The 15500-nt window shown below is 35.5% G+C and overlaps 1 protein-coding gene across 1 annotated transcript; it reads right to left on the bottom strand.

The window, feature by feature from the left end:
• Nucleotides 1-2955: 2955 nt before the first annotated feature.
• Nucleotides 2956-7441, bottom strand: LOC136224773 (uncharacterized). Its single transcript, XM_066013193.1, has 9 exons — nucleotides 7255-7441; nucleotides 6064-6114; nucleotides 5876-5963; nucleotides 5264-5443; nucleotides 5004-5186; nucleotides 4753-4920; nucleotides 4509-4663; nucleotides 4287-4413; nucleotides 2956-3446 (listed from the first exon to the last, which is right to left on the bottom strand). The coding sequence occupies exons 2-9, from the start codon at nucleotides 6108-6110 to the stop codon at nucleotides 3435-3437; spliced, it is 960 nt and encodes a 319-aa protein (XP_065869265.1). The 5' UTR covers nucleotides 6111-6114; nucleotides 7255-7441; the 3' UTR covers nucleotides 2956-3434.
• Between the last annotated feature and the right edge of the window lie 8059 nt (nucleotides 7442-15500).

The following is a 15500-nucleotide window of genomic DNA, read 5'->3' as shown; positions in this document are numbered from 1 at the left end:
AATCCATTTGGATTGTGGAGATTTAGTTAGACATTAGGTTAGGTAAGAGGTATTTTGATCTATAACAAAATACCCTAATTTTAATCCTTTCATATTTCGGTCTTAACCCAATTATTTTTAGTTTCTTATGTGATTTGTTTCAGTTATGGGGAATACAAATTCTAACCCAGCTATAATGTCATCTAAACTTTACATTTGCATCATTCTATCGCTCATAAATAAAACAACAATATAAATAGATGTGAATTTTCAAAAAGAAAATTAAAAATTATATTGTATTTTGTACAGTATGAATAAAAAATACAAATATTTCATCAAATTTAAAAATATTAATCTCAATTTTTTTTTACTAAATCACCAAAAATATAGTTTTTTTAAACCAATTGGTATGCAACTGTTGCAGAATAAAGATCGAAATATCTGTATTTTATAATTATATCTTAAATTGACCTAACTTGCCAACATTAGGATAAATTTACTCTTTGTTGCAAGCGTTAGGAGTAAAATTGTGTCATTTTAGATGTTAGGGATAAATTGCTCCTGACTGTCAACATTAAAAGTATTTTTGCACCTTATCAAAAAAAAAAAAAAAAAACTACACCGCATGAATTGTGTTTAAAGTCCTTGTATACATCTAAGGGTATTGAGCATCAAACTTCATACCCATACACACAATAACAGAACAATGTTGTGGAGCGTAAGTATCAACATTTATTGAATGTTGCAAGGGCCTTACATATAGGCTAAGTTACCAATGCAATTTTGGAATGAATGTATTTTGCATGTAGTGTTTAAAATAGGTTACCAACTCACGTTCTTTCCGATAAGACGCGGTTTGAATTTTATGATAAGGATATTTGGGTGTCTAGCATATGCAACTGTTCGTGTTTTTATGGGTTATTAGATGGCTTTCGTTTGTTTGAGAGTCATATAATGTGTTGATTGATATTGTGGATTTCTGTGCAAGGTTAATATAACGAGTATTGGCTTGAGTATAATGAGATTTTGAGTTGAATTGTTTATATAATCCTCGGTAAAAAAAAAAATGTTTTGGGTTATTGTTATAGCCATATTTATACAATTGCTTCTGAGTCTTCTTTTAATACAAAAGGTATAACGATAACAAGTGCTCGAAGCTCATTAAAGGTTAAAACAATTCAAGAAATTGTGTGTTTAAAAGTTCGACTTAAACGTCAAATTAAATCTATAAGTTTTTTTTATGTTTTATATCAATATTAGCAGGGCCGTCTTAAACATTTTTGGAGCCATGTGCTAAATGAAAAAAAATTGGGTCATATTTATTAAAAAATTAATACTTTCATATAATAATAATGTTTCTACAAAATGAAACAGCAAAATACTTTTAACTTGATTTTTAGCATTATAAATATAATTAAATAATTAAATTAGATATTGTATAATAACAATAAAAAAATTGAGCCTTTTAAGACTCTTAGAGCGTTAATTTTCTGGATAAATTAATATTCACTTAATTTTTCACATAATAATTAATAACAATAATTTATATAGATTTGTATAATAAAAAAAATTGGGCCCCCTTAAATTTGGGGCCCTGTGCGGGAGAGCTCCTTGTACACCCTTCTCCTACTCCCCTGAATATTAGTATAGTCTTTATTTTATGATGAAGGAATTGGTGTTGATTCAAAAAATGATGGTATCCCTATGTATTTATTTTGTTTAGTATTTCGATTTTGTATTTACTTCTTATTTATTATTTTATCATTAAAATTGTTAAGTATTGTTATATTTACCAATTGAGAGATGAGATATAGTACTCAATAATAAAATGTTACTAAAAAGTAAAATGAGTAAACTATAAGTAGAGAGTTCTCAATAATAGAGATGATGAGGAAGCTCTTAGTGGTTTGTGGAGTCATTAAAAAGTTGTTCTGAGTTGGTTTTAACTCTCTCTTTAAATTTTAACTTAATTTAAGAGCGCTCTTATAATTAGATTTTTTTTCCAGCAACGTTGATTAGGTATTTTATTTTTGTAGTACACTATTTATTAGTTATTTTGTTTAGTTTTTATAGTAGATTGATGCTCTCAAGTTTATATAAGTGTATTGCCCACCACTTTATAAAATAAATGTTATGAAGTTGGTATGGATTGACCAAAACTTTTAGATAGTGGACTGATGTAAAGAATTTAGAGTATTGTTGATTTGGGAAAAAAAAAAAAAATAGAGTGAACTGATGTAAAGAGAAGGAATTGTAAACTGAAGATAAAGTTTTAGCAAATTATTTCAGATTATGCAATTATCTGTTTCGTATTTATTGTCTTTATGTTATTTACATCTATTTTTAACATTAAACTTAGTTTTTTTATTAAATAATATAATTTTATTTTTGGAGTTGGACTTGAAATTTAATTTTTAAAGGGAAATTTACATAGAAATTCAGATTTAAAAAATTATATAAAACTATGTCAAATACTAATTTAAATAATGTCTAACTAAGAAAATCATTATTTTTTATATATTTTAAGAACTATGTTGTATGAATTGGAGGTCTAAGATATATTTTTTACGGTTTAGGATTTATAAATTGAGATCTAAAATATATAAATTATTAGGGCATGAAATCGTACTTTATTTGTGATAAATAAAAAATAATGGCATATTATGAATTAAGTTTTATAATACGATTTTATTGTAATTTTATAATGAGATATGATTTTCATGTAAAAAACCCATTTTTAAATCCGAATTCATAGAGAATTGAATTAGGCTTGAATTGAGTTATTTCAAGTGTAAGCCTGCTAGCCCGATCCATCCTGTCTAAGAATAACAAAATCACACTTGTCCATAGTTTCCCTAAACATTTGACAAGCACTTCTGTTTAAACAAAACTCTACAGTGAATCGGGAAGTAATATCAATAATTGTTGGAAACTTGAACCATTTTCGTTTTATACTTTATGCCCAAAACGTTTCCGAAAAGTGCAAATATAATCGGTTTCCATTCATAAACATCTTACTAACGTTTGCAGTATAATACAATATACCCAAGTCAAGAAAAAGAATCGTATATGAAAATATTGCAAGCATAAGCCATGTGAAACTTTACAAAGTTATAGGTGAATGGCTTCTTTTTCAGCTTCCATTCAATAGGAACAAACCTTCCTTTTTCTTTTTCAAGAGATACCAAGTTTACTTGAATGAATTCAATCTACACCGCAATAAACAGACACATTCTTGCAGCAAACAACCAATCCAAGTGCTAATAGGTCCAAAAATGTACGTCACAAAGACATACCCCGTATGGAAAGCAATTTCTCTTAGTCAAAAAAATGTCCGAGTTCTAAATCCTGGATTTAGAGCTCCATCATACAGCTTCAACACTTAGCCTGGATTTTAAATCCTGAGATTCCAATGTGTCCATCCATGTTTGCATGGGGCGGTCTCAATTGCTGTTCTAATGTCTCCTCTGCATATAGCCAAAAGGACAAATCTCTCGTATAAACAGGCAAAAAACAAACAAAAAAAAAAACAGATCATGCATCTAGAACCTGAAATATCCATACTTTCTTCAGCACTAGGCACCTTATGTCAAAAAATGAAGGCTTAAGGTGATATTGAGCCCCTGGCCTATTCAAAATTTTGTCATTTGGCCCATGACCTATTATTCAGTCACATTTGGCCACTGAACTATCTCAATTGGTGAAATTTCACCCAATTTAGATGGAGCCTTGACAAAACCGTTATCTCCCCTCATATGTAATGATATATTTTGACACAATAGTGTTCACATGGATCCTGATGACCAAATGAATTGGGGTCATCCACCGTTAGATCTAGGCTGATCAAAAACATGGGATGGAGTATTTTGACATATGAGCTTGACATGTCACACGTCTTGAAGTTTATTTTCCACATAAACTCTCTTCTGTGAAAATAATTAATTAGATTAAAAAAGAAAAACGAATTTCTGAACTCAAATTTAAGTGTCAAAATATCGTCACATGCTAATATAATAACAATTATGTTAATTCTCTATTTAAATTGGGTCAAATTAAACCAATTGGGATAGGTCAGGGGTCAAATAACAAAATTTTGGATAGGTCAAGGGCCAAATAGTGGTTTAAGCCAAAAATGAAAAGCCAGCATAAGGTAAAATCGACACACTTATTCTTTCAGATGAAAGCAATAACAGTTCCGATTTTGCAGTTTTTAAATGTCCATGAAGAGAGTTTATGTAATTATTACCAATACAGCAGAAGAGTTACTTTAAAATGGGAACATAATTTTATTATTAAAAAAGATATACCTTCTGTCTTTTCAATTTTCCAACTGCTCTGTGTTCATTATTGAAGTTTGTTGTTAAGTCACTATTATCATCTTCCATGGGCAAGCCTCTGATCTCATCGTAGAAATCATCAGTCAAAGCACGCAACCTGGAAAAAACCAATGACAGATATATAAATGAATTTACAGACTTTTTTTAGGATATAAAAGTAAAACAGAGTTATTAATTCTGAAACATGCGTACCCGTTTCTCGACTTCAACAAGTGTTTCTCCTTCTTCTTCTCCATTTTTGTAATAGGAGCTCGTGTAAAAAGATCCTCTTCTTGTCGTGCACGTTCTTCCCATTGTTGCTTATATCTAGTGAATTCCCTAGTCTCATTTCCAACATTTTCTTTGACCTGTAGTTTATGAATGAGAGACAATCAACCAAACCAGCACATGAAATCCTCAAGCCTAAACAAGGACGAAAACATAGAGCTTGACTAACCTCTTCAGGTCTTTCCTCCATATCATCAATGAGGTATTTCATAAAACCCTCCTTAGCATTCCGTTGAGTATGTTTGTCCCTTCTCAAGGCATTTCTTTCCTGTTTTGACAGCTTATCCTCCTCCATAACTGTGGGGGCAATTTTTGGCGGTCGATAGACATCACCATCCTAAAGCACAACAGGCACATGCCAAATACAGTTTCAGGTTCTGTTTCCAATAACCATTGATTTGCATAATAATCAAGACTCACCTTGGGTACCAAATCAGATTTGTCAACCAACATTTCTGGGTTTGGTCGATAATTCAACAAATCCTCTGATTTTTCATGTGCCTTCGATTCATTTCCCTCCAGACTTGGTTGCTCCATTGCATGACCACTATCTTTGGTTAGTTTTTTTATTTGGTAATCCATTTTTTTGTCAATTGGCCTTATCTGTTAGGAAACGTTTAGTTAAACAACTTAATCAAGCAGACAGAACAGGCATTAGCAGACAGAAAGATTGCTCAAACCTTCTCCAAAAACAACCGAATCTCTACAAGGCTCCGAACTACAGGATGTTTTTCAATTGACAAGCCTTTTGCTTTTCGGAGCAAATAATATACAAGTGATTGACAATAGTTTAGAAGCAGCAAATGCTTAGCCTCAAGATAGCTTATCCCATCCGCTGTCGGGAAATTATTTGCTTTCACCTATGGTAAACAAAGGAGAACAAGATTCAAGAAATGATTTTTCTGATCCAATAACAATGAAGTCCATGGAAGACAAAAAAAAAAATAGATGTTATTTCTCATTTGGAACAGCCTTCCAAAGATTTGCAATAATCAACAGTATAGACTCTCTTTGTGAAATTCTAATATGTTTCTCATATACTTTAACAGTCAATTGAGAAAAGAGAGGGTAAGTTATTTTCCAACATCCAATTGAACCAAAAAAATACAATGAGCTTTAAAGTATTTTTCAACCTTTGAATTAAAAAAATATCATGTTTGGGACAAACAGAAGAATTATTTTCCCAGAAAATGTTTTTCAATTATGTTCTGTATGAGAAGCAACATATTCATCTCAATATAGAACAACTATGCTCAAAGATTCTATATTATTATTAAGCAATGCTTCTTTACCTTAGCTGTTAAACCTTCTACTTTACTCCTGACTATGTCCAGTCCATCTTTCATCTCTTTAAGCAACGCAACTAGTTGAAGAGAATCCCTGATGAAAACATGGACACAAGCAATTGAACTGGCTAAACTTGGATAACGAACAATGAACAAGAATTAAAATCCTAAAGAGGTAAAAAATTCAAACTTACTTCTTTAAGATTTGATCAAACTCTGAACTACTCTTATCCTCCATCATTTTCCTGATCAATGAACAACGAAAATACTTGTATCAAGCCAGGAAACCAACACCAAACAAATTTCAGATAACAATCAAATAAATTATGATATGCAGCTTAAGAAAATAGAAAATTTCTAGCAGCACTCAGCTCACCACAATCAGAAGTTAAGAATGAAGAGAGAAGAATCATAGTTGGAGTTTATGAGTTCATCCCCTTTTATACAACAGCAGTGTGTAGCTGGAGTCAACTGGAATGTGTATTATCCATATAGGGGATCCTCCAATTGAGAAGCGGCTGCCTGCGATTTGAGACTTGAGGGAGAAAGTTTGGGGTTTGTGAAGTAATTGGTCAACCGACTTCAATGGACTGGTGTATAGTTAATATTTTCTAAAAACCGAAAAAGTGGTTAGAAATTTATTTTAATGGACTGGTTAACCGGCCATGTCCACCCATAGGATTTGGGACGAGACAGGTACCTTACTTATTAAATAGGTTTGTGAATCGCCAGGGCACTTTCCATAGGCTGCTCTCTCTTCTCTTTATCATTACCCAAAGACAATCACTCTGAATTCTTAAACCCTAGCTCTTGCCCTCTCATAAACTCCAATTATGATTGTTCTCTGTTCATTCTCAAGTTATATAATTGAGGTGAGTTTAGTGCTGCTGGAAACTTTCTATAACTTGTATGTAAATAAATATCAATGACTCATATGAGTCATTGATATTAAGCAATGCAATAAGAATATGATTCTTTGAGAGAAAATTTGATTGAATATGCATGTAAATCCAGAAACCGTAGTATAATTTACCCAAAGTTTAGACTAAACTATGTAAAATCCAATCACAGCCCTTTTATTCAAACTTTTGGGCCTTTAACTATTTCCTCATCTTTTAATCCAATGGTATAATTTGTCACGAAAATACATTGCTCTTCAGATTAATTAAACTGTACCGATGACCACGAAGGTCAGTACATCCTCCGAAATAGATCCCATCATAGGAAAACCACACAATGTAAATTAAAGAAACAGGAACAAGTCTACATATGATTAATTAACTTATTTAGAAGTAGAACATACTAAAACATAAATATTGAAACCAATAGACACATAAAATTTGATCAATAAAAAAAATTAGAAGTGAAAGCGGTAGAACATGTACCTGCTGTTAACGGTGATGAACTTCGACTCGAGGTTCAAAACTGGAGCAGAGAAAGAATGGATGTAGAAGACGAAGTGAAATCGTAAGTGGGATTATGTGAGGGAGTCGTCAGCTGCTGCTGTTGTGCAAAGGGGATGAACTGATGCCTGCGATTTGGGGTTTGTGATTTAGATTTAGGGTTTTTTTTTTTTCTCAATTTAGGGTTTAGGGTTTAGTTGCTTTAAAAAAAAAATGGGCTTTAATTTTTTTTGAAGTTAAATGGGCTTTAGTTTTTTTTTTTTTTTTTATAAAAAAAATGGGCTTTAGTTTGAAGTCAACTATTTTATACTTTTTTACAAAGAGAAAATTACAAAACTAGGTCAAATGGGAAGCCCATTTACATATTAAACTCATTTACTCAACTTACTACATATCTAGACTGATTTTGTGTAACTTTCCCATAATACCTCCAATATTTACGCGCGATTATCTTCCTCCCGTCTGACTTCGCAGAGGTTAGCATATGCGAACCTTGCGAAGCCTGCGAACCCTGCGAAGCTAATGTTTGGTTTAGTTGATGATTTTAGTTAGCATATGCGAACCCTGCGAAGCTAAATATGCGAAGTCTGCGAAGCTAATGTTTGGTTTAGTTTATGATTTTAGTTAGCATATGCGAAGCCTGCGAAGCGATTGTTTGGTTTAGTTGATGATTTTAGTTAGCATATGCGAAGCCTGCGAAGCTAATGTTTGGTTTAGTTTATGATTTTAGTTAGCATATGCGAAGCCTGCGAAGCGATTGTTTGGTTTAGTTGATGATTTTAGTTAGCATATGCGAAGCCTGCGAAACGAATGTTTGGTTTAGTTGATGATTTTAGTTAGCATATGCGAAGTCTGGATGTGTTTTTAACAAAATTCGCTAAGTGGTATATAACAAAAAAATGGCAAATAACAACGGATTCTAACATTATTTAACAAAACAATCAGAACATAGATGAATACACCAACAATAATTCAGTGAGATTTATAGAATTAGGCATTTTATCTGCGTTTTCCAATCTTCTGCCTCACGGAACGAGGTTGTCGTTCGCTCTAAAATCGCCAATGTTCACCTTCTTCTACCGTCTGTTCGCATTCTTCCTCTTCTTTGCTCTCACTGTTCACCTTCTTCTACCGTCGTTCACCTTCTCTCACCGTCGTTCGCCCTAAAATCGCCCTCTCGTTTTTCCTCTACCGCCGTTCGCTTCCCTTTTCTCTCACCGGAGTAGAAGTTGTTGGAGAACGCCGTCAAACAACAACGGATTTTGCAGGTTAGATCTCTGTGGAAGGAGGATGAGCCATTTTGGGTGAAGAGGAAATCGTAAGGAAGAGGAAGAGGAAGATGAAAGATTGGAGGTATTATGGGAAAGTTACACAAAACAGTCTAGATATGTAGTAGATTGAGTAAATGAGTTTAATATGTAAATGGGCTTCCCATTTGACCTAGTTTTGTAATTTTCCCTTGTAAAAAACAAAGTAACTATAGCGGACACCTACTATACAGTACAATATATAAATATAAAAATTAAGTGTAACAGTTCGGTTGAACGAAAACCAATGGTTTTTTTTTAAACACTTCAAACCAAAATTCGAACTATTCTATTTCTTTAACCCTAAATAGCAACGCCCGGTTTAGTAACCGATTTTTTTTATTCAGACTACCGATTTTCAGTTAGGTTGCTGGTTTAATCGGATTTTTTTTATCGACCCCTAAAATTTATTTCTACCATTTTTGTAGAAGTGAAAATTTACTCCAAACTTAAAAAATAGTGCAATTTTATTCCTAATGTTGTGAAGCAAAAATGGATTACTAACTTAGCAATGCATTTCTACACCTAGCTATCGTGAAAAGATAAAAATACCCTTTCTCATATTTTTGAAAAACCATTTTTCTTTCAAATCTCTCTTAAATCTCAATTCATTCTTCAAAATTGATTATACGGTGTAATGGCGAGCAAATCATCATCCCGTGTAATGGCAAGCAATCTCTCTCAAATCTCAATTCATTCTTCAAAATTGATTAAATCGGACAAAACTGTGTATGTCTGGATTCAGGGCGTATGAACAATACGCCCCACCTTGTGGTGAGGCGTATTAGCGATACGTCTCACCAAATGGTGGGGCGTATTGTTCATACGCCTCACCATGTGATGAGGCGTAATAACCTCACGCCCTCGTATCGGAAGGGGGAAAAATGCTACCTTCCCCACCCCAATACCTGAAAGGGCATTTTTATCCTTTCTGGTTGCTAAGGGTGGGAAAGGGTGGCTAAGTATAACAACACCCCGAAGCAAAATCAATTTTACTTATAGTTAACATATCATTTGAATGAACTGACAATTATTCAATTGTCACAACTAGGAGTGAACATGGTCTAGTTGGGTCCGAAACCAAATCAAACCGAAATGGACCGAACCAAATTACCTGTATTTTTTAGGATCAAACCAAATTATAATTCGGTTAGGTCTGGAACGAACCGAATAATTTTGATCCGGTCCGATTTGGTTCATGTTTGGTCCAAACAAAGCATTAGACTCCTTTACTAACTACACAATAATCATATAATTAGTTTTTTCTTTTATATATATATAATTAGTTAAGAGAGAAGAAACATGTTTAATTTTTTTTTTTTTTTTGATGAAAGATTAATAAATATATTAAGCCTGTAGGCTAATTTGATCATTACAAACTAAGCTCCATACACTCATCGGGCAATCCTCCATCAAAACAATTTTGGAGTTGAAGTCCTTTGCCCAACTAGCAAGAGCGTGAGCTACTTTATTGCCTTCCCGATGAATAAATTGAAACTGACAAGATGAAAAAGCTGATCTAAGAGATAGAACATCAGCACATAAAAAAGCAAGAAGTGATTGTGGGATAACTCCACTTTGCAATCGATTGATAACACTTTCCGCATCCGACTCAATTATAACTGGATTTAGACATCAATCTTTTGCAAATTGAACACACTCTAAAATGCCGACCAACTCTGCTTCTTCCGCTGAATGACAGTCCACAATTGGAAGACCAGCAGATGCAAGAATATAACCCTACGCATCACGTGCAATAATACCCACACGAGTCCTTCCTGTTAGTGCGTCCCAGGAAGCATCACAATTGATTTTATAAATTCCAGCAGCTGGTGCAGCCCAACGAACACTCCCTCTATCAGTACCAGGCGGAACAGCTGATGTTTGATGGCAGAAAACCGGTAGACGATCAGGATAGGTAGTCCATTCAAGCTGCAAGTCATCAACACTCTTCAATACCACCGAATTTGGTATATCCTCACCTGCATATAACCATCGATTCCGCTTATACCAACACCACCACAAAGCCATAATTCCACGTATTTGTTCCTGCACAGAAAAATTCTGCAGCATAAAAATAAAAACTTCCCACATATCAGTAGCGTAAATCTTGTCCAAACGGGCTGGTAACGCTATAGTTTGCCATAATTCTTTAACACTTGGACATTTGAGAAGAGCATGATGAATATCCTCCGGCATTTGACCACATCGAGTACAAGTGATATCGACATTCAGACTCCGTTTCTGCAGATTTAATAAACTAGGGAGTTTATTTTTCAAGGTTTTCCATAGGAAGTGTTGAATCTTAGGTGGTACATTAAGTTTCCAAATAACCTTCCAATGATCCGAATATGTTATTGAAGATGAAGCTCGACTTTCCAACTTATATCTCACCTCTTCGGCCAAATAGTAACATGAACGCACAGTAAACATACCTGTTTTATCCAAACCCCAGTATGTATCGTCCGGAGGTTTTCTAAAACTAAGTTTGATTTTCAAAATCTCCCGAGCCTCCTCTTCCCCAAAAACTTCACAAACCCGGCTTCTTCTCCACGAACACCCATCAGAATCAATTAGATCACTAACCATATTTGGTCTCGGGGTTACCAACGAAACCAAAGGTTTTTTACAATTAAGTCCAGGGATCCAATTGTCATTCCATATATGAATTCGATTACCATTACCAACTCTCCACATCAAACCTTCAGTAAATACTTTCCTTGCCTCACATATCCCTCACCAGAAGAAGCTTGGGTTATTACCTAACATAGCCGTAAGAAAATTGCCGTTATTGTAATATTTGGCTTTAATCACCCGAGAGCATAGTGAATCAGGATCCTTATAGAGCTTCCAACATTGTTTAGCAAGTATAGCAATGTTGAAAGACCGAAGCCACCGAAATCCCAACCCTCCCCTGAATTTGGATTTACACAATGCCTCCCATGCTAACCAATAAATAGGGCGTTTTTCCTCAGTACCACCCCACCAGAACTTACTAATAATATTTTGAATATCCCTGCAGAAAGATTCTGGTAATAGAAAGCATGACATAATATAACCAGGGATTGACTGGAGAACCGCTTTTATAAGAACCTCACGACCCCCAACGGACAAAAATTTTGACTCCCAGGATTTAGCTTTTTTCATAATGCATTCTTTAATAGATGCAAAAACTATCTTTTTTGAGCGCCCAATTATTGTTGGCAACCCAAGATACTTAGGGAATTCACCAGTGACCTTAACATTCAGAAGTTGTGCAAGCATAACCTTATTTTCCATAGGAACAGCCGAACTGAAAAAAATTTCAGATTTCTCAAAATTAACAGTTTGACCTGAAACCTGTTCATATTTAGAAAGAAGTTTCTGAATGGTAGTAATATTCCCCGATGTAGTTTTCCCAAAAATCATAGAATCATCTGCAAAAAATAAATGTGAAATTATAGGCCCCTGACTACTAACCTTAAATCCATGTAACGATTGGTTGACAACAGCTTTTCTGATATTAGCAGAGAATGCTTCAGCACATAATAGGAATAAATAGGGGGATATCGGATCTCCTTGACGAATCCCTCTGTCAGGTTTAACAAAACCACTAGGTTGGCCACTTATCAGAAAGGACATAGTAACCGTCGATACACACATCATAATAAGCTGCACAAAATGGGAAGGGAATTGCATCTTAATTAAAACATTCCTAAGAAACTCCCATTCAATTCGATCATAAGCCTTACTCATATCCAACTTCAGAGCAAAGAACCCAGACCGACCCTTCATTCTAGTTTTCATACTATGGAAAGCTTCAAACGCGATAACAACATTATCAGTAATCTGGCGACCAGGAACAAAAGCCGCCTGAGTATCATAAATCAAACAATGTAAAACACGTTTTAATCGGTTAGCAATCACCTTCGAGATAATTTTATAGAGAACATTGCATAAAGCAATAGGCCGTAATTGTTGCACCATAGTTGGATTTTTTATTTTTGGAATGAGTGCAATGTAGGTGTGATTCAAATTTTTAGGCATAATTCCCGTTTTAAGACAATCCATCACAGTAGCTATAATATCATCACCTATAATGCTCCAGAAAGATTGGTAAAAGCATGCTGACATTCCATCAGGTCCAGGAGATTTTGATGGGTTCATCTGGTTTATTGCAGCCACAATCTCCTCCCTAGTGAAATCGGCTACCAATTCGGCCTGCTGATCAGAAGTTACAGAAGTGTCAATAGCAGACACAAACTCAGAGCAATCCTGCACCTCACCTGCCGTGAAGAGATTGGAATAATACGAAGTGATCAGATCAGATAATTCATTCGCACCCTCCTTCCAATTCCCTGATCCATCATGGAGTTTTTTCAGAAAATTATTATAACGTCTAGCAGAAGCTCTTCGGTGAAAATAAGTTGTATTTCTATCACCTTCTTTAAGCCATTCAGTACGAGATCTCTGCTTCCAAAGGACTTCATCCATCTGAGATAATTCAGATATATGCTTCTGACATTGAACTTCTTCAGATTTAAGAGCAGGGTCAGCCTTAGCCTGAATTAGTTCCAATTCTTTATATGCTTGTTTGATTCGATAACCAATATTACCAAAAGAATTCCTATTCCATTGCTGAAGACTATTGGCACAAGATGCAATTTTTTCGGTTACAGAACTTGGACCGATCGACCATGCTTGCTGAATAACACTTTTACAGTTCTGATTCCGTAACCAAACTTGTTCAAAACGGAATATTTTTACTCGTCGATTTGGGCCCATCAATCCCTCAGTTACAAGAAGAATAGGACAATGATCAGAAGACACCCGCGCCAAGTTCCTGACTGCAGCAAACGGGAACGCAGTACTCCACTCATCTGAGGCTAAAAATCTATCCAATCTCTCCCATATAGCTGCAGGACCAGAACGGCGATTGAACCAAGTATACTGTGGTCCAGAGCATCCCAAATCACTCAATTGACAATCCTTAATACAATCTTGAAATTTTTGCATCTCTGCATTATCCCTAAACCTCCCACCAATCTTCTCCGAACTCCATAATATTTCATTAAAATCACCAAAAATAATTATTGGGTAAGGGTCCATATGATAATATTCCTTTATGAGTTCCCATGTATATTTTTTGTTTTGAGATTCCGGCCATCCATAAATACCCAAACCCCTCCAAACAGTAGCCTCATCATTTCTTACAATAAAATATACACTATGAGCCGAATACCGTGTTATTTCAACTTTCAGATCCTTTCTCCAACCAAATATTAGTCCCCCACTCCTACCAATAGCATCAATTATAAAGAAATTGCACTCCGGAAAACAAAAATAAAATCGATCACATTCACTCTTCCTCATTCTAGTTTCCATAAGGAAAAGCAAATCAGGGCTAGACTCCCTCAGGTGCTTCCTAAGGGTACGGAATGTCCAAGGATTGCCCACCCCTTGGACATTCCAACTGAAGATTTTCATAATCCCGGGTGAGACCGCTGAACGGTCTCCACCCCTTCAATATCACATTTATTCTTCTTACAATCAGTCCCATCAATATCCATTTTATCAGTTAATTGCCTCTTCCGAGATTCAGATTGACTATCTTGTGTTGTGAAGGTACCCAATCTATCCCGACGTATTGTAACATGTCGTAGTTGCTTTTCCTTCTTGCCTATCCCAGTGCTAGATTCATCCTCAACACGTGTACCACCACATATTCCTCCATCATGGTTCCTGTTTGAAACAATTTTTTCCTCTGTATCAACAGCAATACAGATTTCCCTTACCACTTCTGCAGTCATTAATTCAGCAGACAAATTCCTGCTAACTGGTGTACGTGTGGGCTCAGAAGTTTGTGAAAATTGAGGAGCTAGTTTCCTCACATCAGCCCCCTCAACACGTGTACCACCACATATTCCTCCATCATGGTTCCTGTTTGAAACAATTTTTTCCCCTGTATCAACAGCAATACATACTTCCCCTACCACTTCTGCAGTCATTAATTCAGCAGACAAATTCCTCCTAACTGGTGTACGTGTGGACTCAGAAGTTTGTGAAAATTGAGGAGCTGGGTTTCCTCACATCAGCCGCCTTACCAGGGCTTACAGACCACATCCGAGTAGGCGAGGCCCGTAATGTAGTACCATATGGCCATTCATCCACAACAGAATCCTCAGGCTTGAGTTCACACTCATCATGATTATGTCCGATAATCCCACACCAATAGCAGTAATTAGAGAGTTTCTCATAGCGAAAGAAAACCCAACATAATTCCCCTTTACTGTTCCTTATACGAATTCTACGCACAATAGGCTTTGTAATGTTAATATTGACTCGTATTTTAACATATTTACCAACAGCAGAGACCTCCTCATCATTCACCTGCACCACCAATCTCAATTTTCCTCCAATAGCCTGTAACATATTTCTATTTCTCTGGTTTAGAGGAAGATCATACACCCTAACCCAGAAAGCAACCTGATTCAGCAATATATCAGAGGGTTTTTCATTCCCATGAATACCAGCCAACACCACTAAATTGTGTTCAAACAACCAAGGGCCTTCCCGAAGGATTCGATCTCGATCTCGTCTATGAGTAAACTCACAAACGAATTGACCCTCCTCTCCTTCCTGAATAGTGAACCGTTGCATCCTCCACTGACCGCTGAGAGCGCCAGATAAAGCTTTGATATGTAGAGGTTTTTGAGAAAGAATTCGACCCGTGACACACCAACGTTCAATCGGAACCTCTGGCTCAACATGATCGACAACGTCTTCCTCGCCATCATTCAATGAGAATTTATCAAGCACAGATTCAAGATCGTGCGGCATATTGGAATAATCCAATCCAGAAAACAGAAATTAAATTGACAGACAGATAGACTACGTTGAGCGAGAGAGAAGACCCAAAAGGCAAGGAAAGGATCTAGCCTA

Source organism: Euphorbia lathyris, chromosome 3 (assembly GCF_963576675.1).
Source record: "Euphorbia lathyris chromosome 3, ddEupLath1.1, whole genome shotgun sequence".
NCBI lineage: Eukaryota > Viridiplantae > Streptophyta > Magnoliopsida > Malpighiales > Euphorbiaceae > Euphorbia > Euphorbia lathyris.
The sequence above is the reverse complement of the archived record's forward strand: the minus strand, read 5'-3'. Positions and strand labels throughout refer to the sequence as shown.

What these genes read in the sequence shown, in the direction of transcription:
- LOC136224773 (XM_066013193.1), bottom strand. Translation starts at nt 6,110, where the DNA reads ATGATGGAGGATAAGAGTAGTTCAGAGTTTGATCAAATCTTAAAGAA. An exon ending in TTCGGTTGTTTTTGGAGAAG is followed by an intron (nt 5,187 to 5,263) that starts GTTTGAGCAATC and finishes GTTTCCTAACAG; the next exon opens with ATAAGGCCAATTGACAAAAA. An exon ending in AATCTGATTTGGTACCCAAG is followed by an intron (nt 4,921 to 5,003) that starts GTGAGTCTTGAT and finishes GTTGTGCTTTAG; the next exon opens with GATGGTGATGTCTATCGACC.